We start from the raw sequence: 9,965 nt of genomic DNA on the forward strand, positions 1-9,965 counted from the left end.
AAATATATATATATATATATATATATATATATATATATATATATATTTTCTGTATCTGTACCTTCAAATAAAACACATGCCCAGCTCTTCCTGGCCAAGCAGCCACACACCAAACCATGAACTTAGATGTAAAATCTTCATATTTATGTTCACATTTGAACCACAAAAGGAAAATATAAGAGCAAACCCATCCCACAAAAAATCAGGAATAATGCTGAGGAACACTTACCCCTTCTGCATATTGCAAAAATCTCCTGTTGGTTTCTTTTTTACCAAAATCCTCCAAGAACTTCTGCCTATAAGCCAGGACTGTGTCAACATGTGTCTTGTGCTTCACTGCAAGTTCCAGGGCCCTGGGATGAAGCAGAAATGGGGTTGCCAGGCTGGAGAAATGCTCTGGCACAACTACAGGGTTGGAAAAGGACACCCTGGGGGCTGCAGGCACAGATCCCTGATCCCAGGCCAAGCAATTCCACATTAGTGTCAGTCACAGGAGGTTAAAATTGGCTACTTTATGCAAAATATCCAACCATTATTTCTGTTGACAACCTCACCATGTCACTCGCTGGACAACAGGAGGCTTTTTATTTCAAGGAAATACAGAATATTTTAGCCCTCTCAGTATAAAAGATGGCAAAAATAATGATGTTTAGTAACTTTTCTACAGTCAGGAATAGCTTCTGAACATAAATTATGGTATGTACCCTATAGTATTTACAACTATTGTAGAGGTGGGAAAGATTAGTCATTGGATTAATATAATTCATTGCTCACATCTGTTTTCTTCTCAGAAAGGAACACTTCTGTTTGATATACAGAGTTTTTAGATGACATATAAATAACAGAATATCCTTTTCCTGGTATCCAGCCTACACACCTCCCCTGACACAGCTTCAAATCAGGCAACAAAATAAAAACCCACAGACATGTGGGGGAAAAAACAACCTTTTGCCCCCAGTGATGTGAATATAGCAGAGATACCAGGAGCAAATGGCCTCAGAAGATTCTGTCAGAAAACGTGGGTTTTTGTTTAAAGGAGAAATTCCTGCTTTGTTTTCTCAGGCCTAATTCATATTTTATCCACCTACACAGTGCTGGGAGCCTGAATAGCCACAGGTCTATTTTTAGCAACAAGACATTTCGAAACAGCCCTAATTCCTGGAGGGTCAGGTCCAGTTTGGGGCATCACTAAGGACTTTTCTGTGTTAGCAGTGATGAAACAGCAGAATGTTATTTAAAAATCCTTCCAAGCATGTTCTGGACTTTCATCACAGAATATCTAAATGTGGCACAAGAAGGTTAAACATGTTCCTTTTTTTGGTTGTTGTCAGGATATGATTTACTTCATCTTTTCACAGATCTGGGTGATTCAAGGCAGAAAATCAGTCAGCTAAGTATTAGTCAGCAAGAAAACAACCGGTGTAAATAATCAGGGCAACTGCTTATAAACATGTTTGGTTTGCAGAAATCCCACCTGTCCCAGTTGTAGAGGTTAATGTTGACTTGAATAGCCTGATAAATCAGGCCTGACTGAAGCAGCAGAGTTTCAGCTTCCTGGGTGTTCCCACTGAACAGCAGCATATGAGCCATCCTTGACTCCTTGGATGGCAGCTCCTTGATGGAATTGATGTACTGGACTTTGTCAATCTGCCAGGGAGAAGCACAGCAGTTTAATGAGGGAAATTAATTAATAAAACGAGCTTTGCAGCAGTTGAACTGGGAGTTTAAGCCCATTTTCTTACCTCCCCAATCGCTGCATAGGCGATTTCAGCCGTGGTCATGTCTTTGTTGGCCACTGCCATGGCAGCCAAACACGCCCACAGGGTCTGGTCCTGGAATTAAAACCAAAAACCAGCTTTTCCCACTTCAAATCTTTATTGTCATGCTACAAATCGCTTCCCAAAGGAAGCACACAAGTCCTGAAACTATACCTTTCTCATTATGCTATATATGGCACCATGGTCTGAGCTTCCCATTACAAAATCACTGCTTAATTACTTCTCTGAACTAGGAATTAGAAAAATTTATGGGTAATAATAATATTGCACCTTTTTTTTTTAGTTTTCATTACTTCTGCTGCTTGGTTGTTTCTGTCTGTTTGGGGTTTTTTTTTAACACAATCTTAAGGAAACCCCAAGAACTCAGAATAACATTTAGGAAGATCCTAAATGACATTTTGATACCAAGTGACAACATTATGACAAAGACATACTGCTCAAACATATTTCTAATCTAAAAATATGTTTTCTATATGTTTTCTAATATAGCCCACAGTTAGGCTACCACAGCTGAAAGCTCTAGTTCAGACAGGAAAAACATCATTTTTGACCTGTTAGTCCACGTGGAATTAAGTGGGTTTTAGTAATTTTGTTGAATATGTTCAATAACAAATTTGGAAAGAAATTTGCACTGTGAAGAGGTTTAAATCAGAATAAACAGCTGCACTGAGTATGATCTGAATGCGTTTCTCTGTCTCCCAACTGACCTTTTCTGTAACTCAAGATAAACCTTCCTGCAGGCAGCCCATAATTTGGGAGAATTCAGATTATTCAGAGAATCAAGCACTCATAAAAATCTTTGTCATGTTTTCTTCCCACTTCCCTATTATTTATAAAATTAGATGATAACATGGAAAATTCAGACTGAAATTATGCAGAGGAAGTTTGCAGGAGTTGTTCCCTGATGGGTTTTGCTGCTCTTTCCCCCCCCCTCAGAAATATCCCTCCATTTTCTTATTCCTGATTGGAAATATTTTGAACTGTCTACCTGGGTTGCCAAAAATCAAAATAACCTGATTTGGATGCTTAAATCAGACGATGAGAAGACACTTCACGCTGAAAATAAAGACTTTATTCCAATTCTACAACCCAACATATGTGGATGTGTATTGATTTTATAAAGCAGTTACAGGAATATCTGAAATGCACATTTAAGGTCACGATGAAAACTCTTTTCTAGGAGTAAAGGGGATAAAGGAACTAGAGTTTGGAGGGATTTGGTTTTGTTTTAAAGACTACCAGACTCACCTCACCTGTTGCTGTTGCCTAAATATACATAAAAGCAAGCAATGGAAAAGAAAAAAACAAAAACAAGTGAAAGAAAATACGAAAAATAAGAGATAATTGTGGAGATGAAGGTCACTCTTAATTGGTTTTATTAAAGCCCAGTCCTGAAAAGTTAAGCTCAGAACTAAGTTCTGTGAGTACCTGTGTTCAACCCAGCAGGGGTGACTAAAAATCAGAATTATTGTTTATAATGAAAATGGTGACATTATGTAGATTAGGTAACGAAATTATGATTATGAGAGTAGATTATGAAAACCATAGAATTTTCCATTCCAGGAGAATTGGAACGAGACGCAACATCTGATCTGCAGATGTTAAAGGAATACTGAAGAACTGTTAAAGAAATACTTCAAACCATAAATATTGCATGGAATGGCACCTGGATACTCCCAAAAATCAGCATTTACCTTGACAAAGCGGCACAGCCTGACGGCATCTTCCCACTGGGAAGCCCTGACGTAGTCATGGAGAATCCCGGGATAAGGGGAAATGTTCAGGTGGACAAGGGAACCATCTGCTCTCCTGATTGTTATCTGATTCCCTACAAAACTCACAATTTGGGGGTTTTTGCTGAATTCACTGTGGAGAGAAAGGAAAGGGAAGTTAATCTTCACTTCTTTCTACAGAAACATAAATTATCACTGACTTCGTATCTTTCTATTTTTAATTTCCAACAGGCAATTTAAACAAATCTTCTTTTTTGTTTGTTTTCTTTCCAAGCAACTAAGGCAAGATTTCACGAGACAGAATTAAAATCCTGCTTTTGCATCAAGATGCTGCTCTACTTTCAAACTGCACATCATCATTTCAACTCCAAACTTTAGGATTTAATTAGAACACCCACTTTTCCCCCTCATTTCCTAATCCAGAAACGGCAACGTGAAGAGAGTTTGAAGAGTTGCAAACCTTGGTTCTACTTCACCTGAACAGAGTTTGGTAAGGGGTGAGTAAATTAGTTAAAATATACCCTTTTTCATCAAAATATGCTGTATTACCTTCCATCTTTTTCATAGAGGGTTTTTGGGAGAAGATCTTTGTCCACATAGACTGTGTTGGGGTAGTACCAGACTGTGAAACGGGTGTCCTGGATCCCACACAGGATGTTGGAAGTGTCATTCCAAGCCAAAGTTTGAACCATTGTCCCTTAATTTCAAGACAAAAATATGCATTTCCATGAGACACTTCAAAATGAAGTCACCCTTCTCAAACTGGAGTAAAAGGGTAATTATATTCATCATTTTTAGGTCATTTTAGTAGGGCTGGTTTTAACCCCCTGGTTTGTAACATCTTAACATGTTTTACATGGAATTTATATAAAAATGATCAGAATTCAGATAAAATGTACCAAAACAGTTTCTACCTCTCTCTTATGAAAGCCAAAGGACTATTTCTCATGTTTTTTTCAAGCTGAATTTCACTATTCATTAAAAAGCCAAATGTTGACTCTTGTACGAGAGAAAACTCTATTTCCCTCCCAGCATGTTCCTAAACATGAATTTGAATTTTTTCTTACCTATTTTGACAATCTTCTGCTCCTTCCCAAACCTTTTCACCGAAGTGATGTAAAGATCTCTGTTCTTGTCAATAAAAGCGATTTTTCTCTCACTCGTAAGTCCTTTCTGGTCCAAAGCAATCTCCACAATTTCGGTCTGAAAAGGCAAAAAAAGAGGATTTCTGAGTTTTATTTCGGACACTCCTGTCCCAGAAAGCAAATGACACTGAACCAAATGGATGTTTTTCTAAAAACAAGGCACAAAACTCTGGATAAACTGGGTTGTGGGAAGACACTTTGTGTATGAAGTCTCTGTTGAACGAAGCATTTCATGGCAGGGGGTTGGATTTCGATGATTTTTAAGGTCCCTTCCAACCAAACCATCCCATGATTCTGTGATTTTATAAACTGAATTTCATGCAGATTAAAACAAAGCTGCAACCCTGGTTTGTTATGCACCAGAAGAGTGAATATAAGAGTCAGTTAGAGCTGAAAAGCTCCTTCATATTAAGGTTTTAAAACCTTTAACAGTCCCTTTATTGAGGAAACCCATTATTGATTCTTAATTTCTAAGTATAATAAAAAACCAGACATTATATCCTTCACTTCACCTTATGGGTCAGAGGTTTTCCATCACCCAGTGGCTTTCCAGATAAAGCTTCAAAGATGTAAATAACTGAAGAAAAAAAAATACAGTTAATTAGTTAAAATCAACAGAAATGACACCAAATTCTGAGGCAAGTTAATAAATAAATTCATGTTCCCCATATCAGATTTACTCAATCTTAACCCACAATTTTGGTCAATATGAATGTTTAGGAAGTGATACCATTGACTGATTGATTAAATTAAACCAAAGGATTTAATGTCAGATATATTAAAAGATGTCCTTAGAACTGTTGGGGAAAACATTCCTCAAAGACATTGTTTATTTTGTTAATAATCTGCTTTATTTGGAATTCCTAATGCATATTTTCTTCCAGGACAGTTCAATCTTCTGCTCATGATGCCACAGTTATGATTAATTAATATTACATATTAATTACTGGCTTCCTAAAAAAATACTTGGTTTATCCAGGTATTTTGGATTTTACTTGATATTTGAATTTTCCTTGATGCTAGAATTTTTTATATATATATATCATATATGACATATGTAATTCTTGCACCTTTACCACTTGTTCCACTCTCTCTCTGCCTCCCCTTTAATAAAAAAAAACCCGCCAAAAAACCCCCACCTACATAATTGGGTTTTTTTGGGGTGTCCAGTGAAAACTCCAATTTGCAACTTGCCTAAAAATGAAGTTTCTTTCTCTTTCTTTCCATCTCTCTCTCTATACAAACACAAAGCCAAGTGTTCGAAACCTCTTTATGAACACATTTATTTGTATATGTTTATAAGTAATAAACAAATAAATTATAAATACATACAATCTGTGAACATACACACAAATTAGAGGTAGGGTGAGCACTCAAAGCAGCATTTTAAGGAAGAGCTGTAACTAAAAGCACATGATTTTACAGGCAGAATTCAAAACAAAAAAAGGGCCAAACTGTCAGAGCAGGTGTTCAAACCCATCAGTTGGTTGTGCAGAGGAGGCAAAAAAAAAAAAGGTTGAACATACAAAAGAAAACTTGTTGTTCCTGAGAAGTGCTTTTTTATCTCACTTTTAGGCTTGAAATTTGTAGATCTACCCAAGCAAGTCGATTTTACAGCCCCCAGAGCAGCTGGAGGAAGTGAGATTAAAGGAGTGTGTAAAAAACCCACTCTACTAATCCACAAGTCAAATGGGTTCAATTCTCATTAACCTACAATTGAGGGATTTCAGAAATAAGTTTGGGGTTGGTTTGGTTCTTTTTTTTTTTTTCCTACCTGAAAAAACTCCACATTGTTTTTCAATCCTTTAAACCCTCAAATGTATCTTTTTTCCAGGCAGAAACTAAAAATATTAATAAAGGTCGTTGTCTTCCCTTTGACCACCCAGAGAAAGAAAATTGTGTGTATTTTAACAGATGTATTTTATTATCAGGGAATATCACTGAGCTTTTAGTGTCAAAAATACAACATTGAAGAGCATAAAAACCTTCAAGCACTGAGACAGAACATCACATCAGCTGTAAATAAAACTTACATATATATATATTTTTATATATATATATTTATATATATATATATATAAAGATACAAATCTATAAAAGAGATAAATCTACAAAGATACAAATGTAAGATAAAGCTATGAAAATACAAATCTATTAAAACTATAGCAAAGAACATCTGAGAACTAAAATTAATCCCAGCTAAAGCACTGGAAGTTTTTTTAAGAGCAGCAGGAAAGCAAAAAAAGTTGCTGAGGTTTTAGAAAAACCCCGTGTGAGGGACTGAAAACCTATTTTTCTGTTATTTTCTGCAAATACTCCATGGTTCTGACCCATTACTCAACTCTGATATATATATGTAATTCTCTTTAACTTTTTAAATCAATTTTAAGCAAGACCCATAATGTCAATTAATTTTACAGTGAATACATGAATTTAAATTTATTTTTAGAGTGAATACATTAATTTCTACAATAAATATATGAATTTTTTTTTAATAAATCCCAGAGAACTTACCCTTCTCATCAGCTTTGTCCTTTACTGCCAGGGTGTCATTGCTCAGAGACACTGTCTGGGCATTTAAAATGTCTGTTCTCATGCCTGGATATTTTGGAGAGGAAATTAATCTGCCTTCATATGAATATAAATAAAGTCCTCCACCATCTACAAGAAGAAAATGCCTACAAAAAACCAAAAAAAAACCAAACAGCAAAAAAAATTAAACACTAAATAATACAGAAAAACACAAAGAAATTTTCACAATGTGAAGGTAATTGTTTAATATCCTGCAACTGTTTCTGGTTCAACCCCATTATTTCTAAGCCTGTGGGTATTCTGGAAGTTTTGTATGGAAGAGTTAATTTTTGATGTGAATGTTATCCTTTGCCAGGAGAAATATTTATTATTTGAAATATTTATGATTTTTTCATGTGTTTTCCATTTCTAACTATATGAGAAATACGTTAGAAATCTGTATTTTCTGTTTGTAATATTTCAATTTGTGCTTCTGTTCTATGTTTATATTTAATAGTTATATCCAATGGTTATATTATGTTCACATTTAATAAAGAGCATTACAAGAAGTCCCAAAAGGTACCTTTCTGCTTGTAAAATCAAACTCACTGTTCCTTCCTTCAGGTCAAAGATCAGTGGGGTGTTCCAGTTCTTTGTACTGAAAAGAAAGAAAAAATCAGCATTAAACCCACTAATCTTCACGTTGCAAACACAAAGCTGGATTCACTAAGCAAATCATACGTATTTTAATGCTCTAACACTCCTAAAAAGGGGAGGTTTTCAAAATTAAAACAGCATTTAGGAAGCCAAGTAACATAGATAATCACATAATATGGGTATTTTTGCATCCTTTCACACCAGCAGCAGCTGACCCAGGAGTGTCAGCACGCAGCAAAATCATATTTAGATGAAATAATCGTATTTTTAAAATATTTCTGAGCTGTTTTGCAGTGATGTGGAGGTTGGACAAAGCCCCTTTTCTTGTGTGTCCCACCACAGGCTGTATGTCCAGCATTAGTCGCCTCACTGAGATATTGAATATTTCAATTAACTCAAAAGAAATTAATTACAACTCATTATTGGCCTTCCAGTGAAGTGTCTGCTGCTGGTTCACAACTGTTGGATAAACCTGAGGAAGGTGGATTTGTATTTACTCACGAAAACACGTAACACTGAAGAGAAGTTGAAACAACCAAATATCCATAATCCAAGGAGGCTTTAATGACCCTGTCCCGGAATTCCAAGGAATCCTCGGCATCATTAACGACATTGTGCACCTACAAAGGAAAACTGAGGTGAATAAAACTACAACAGATGAAATAAAAACTAATTAGTGAAATATCATCTTTTTTTTCTTCTTGAGAAAATCATCCAGACGTCGGAAAATTCCCATTTTAAGACTCGGCTGCTGATTATTGGAACACCTGAAATATAACATTTCAATGGTCCCATCACAACAACCCAGGATTTGGAGAAAGATGTGTTTTCTGGAAGAGCTGGAGCACGGATTTTAATGCTTCCACAGGAAATTCAGGAGACACCTCCACGAGCAGGTTGTGCCTTTGCCACCTCACTAAAAATCTGCTCCAATTACAACGTTCGCCTCTAATCAACACAGATCTTTGAGCTCAAAGTTTTCAGGCAGCCAAAAATCTAAGGTGGCACCTTACACAAAAAAGAAGTGTCCTGTTTGTTTGTGGGGTTTTTTTGGAGGGGGTTTTGCTGTTGGGGTTTTTTAGATGGTACCATTCTGAGGGTGGCAACTTCCTTTTGATTCTCTCCATTACACAACCAATTGCAAAACAAGCACTGAAGTCAATTATTTCTAAAACCCTGGAAACCATTTCCAAAGACATATTAATTGCTAAGGCCATAATTAATGTAGCACTCAGAAAAAAAATGCAGCAACAACTTTTTTTTTTGCAGGCAAAATTTTCCTCCATGAACGTATATAGGAATAAAATCACTCTAAAAAGGAATAAAATCACTCTAAAAATGCTAAAATGAAACATTACTCCTGACTCAGGGTTAGTTTTACTTCCTCAGTGTTTGCATATTCAGATTCTCTGGAGATCATTCCCAGAGTCCATCTGTTACGAGTCGATGTCTGGGAATGAAATGAAAAAAAGGGGAGTTTTTACCTGCTAATTTGTCCTCCGTGTTCCCAGACACTGACTCACCACATCCCACCCACTGCACCAAACTCACCCAGCACTGCTGCTCTTCCAACTTCTTCCCAACTACAGATCCAACATGAAAAGAGTCAAGAGCAAAAAAAAGGCATTCGAGGGCCTAATTAGGAATTTAGGAACTCGACTTTGATATTGAAAACACAGGCCCGGTGTCCAACACCAAATGTGTCATTTGGAAAATCTGGAAGAATGGAAATCTTGTCTTATCCCAGGGCTCAGGGAGCGAATGTCTGAGTCAGTGTCTGGGAACACAGGGGACAAATTAGGTTTAAAACTCCCATTTTGCATTAAAAAAAAGCCCGCAGAGCTCGAAACTGTAATTTTACCTTCATGGTTCTCCTCTTAATTAACGTGATTTCAAAGTTCTTCCACTCCCAACGCTGTTCCACGACGTGGGCAAAGATGACATGGCCATTCCCACAGGCTCCAGCCAGCTGGGTGCCATCAATGGACCAGGAAATGTTAAATATGCTGCCAGTGTTGGGCTTCTCCAGGGCATAAGACCACTGCAAAAAAAAAAAAAAAATTAAAAAAAAAAAGGGATTAAAAATATTCTGGGTATTTTTTAGGAACGATTTCTTGTCCTCAATAGATTTGCAGGGTTGG

At 36.5% G+C, this 9,965-nt stretch overlaps 1 protein-coding gene across 1 annotated transcript in view; it reads right to left on the reverse strand.

The window, feature by feature from the left end:
• The window catches only part of IFT80 (intraflagellar transport 80), a 32,911-nt gene that overhangs the window by 5,202 nt on the left and 17,744 nt on the right, over window positions 1–9,965 (reverse strand). Inside the window, exons 8-18 of the mRNA XM_017831415.1 lie at window positions 9,686–9,865; window positions 8,326–8,444; window positions 7,751–7,825; window positions 7,171–7,334; window positions 5,169–5,233; window positions 4,579–4,714; window positions 4,061–4,208; window positions 3,473–3,644; window positions 1,743–1,832; window positions 1,475–1,647; window positions 230–353 (exon numbers count right to left, since the gene is read on the reverse strand). Of these exons, the coding sequence (XP_017686904.1) occupies window positions 230–353; window positions 1,475–1,647; window positions 1,743–1,832; window positions 3,473–3,644; window positions 4,061–4,208; window positions 4,579–4,714; window positions 5,169–5,233; window positions 7,171–7,334; window positions 7,751–7,825; window positions 8,326–8,444; window positions 9,686–9,865 (1,446 nt within the window). The remainder of the gene's footprint in view (window positions 1–229; window positions 354–1,474; window positions 1,648–1,742; window positions 1,833–3,472; window positions 3,645–4,060; window positions 4,209–4,578; window positions 4,715–5,168; window positions 5,234–7,170; window positions 7,335–7,750; window positions 7,826–8,325; window positions 8,445–9,685; window positions 9,866–9,965) is intronic.

The sequence above is a fragment of the Lepidothrix coronata genome, unplaced genomic scaffold (genome assembly GCF_001604755.1).
Source record: "Lepidothrix coronata isolate B3197 unplaced genomic scaffold, Lepidothrix_coronata-1.0 Scaffold190, whole genome shotgun sequence".
In the NCBI taxonomy this organism is placed as follows: Eukaryota; Metazoa; Chordata; class Aves; order Passeriformes; family Pipridae; genus Lepidothrix; species Lepidothrix coronata.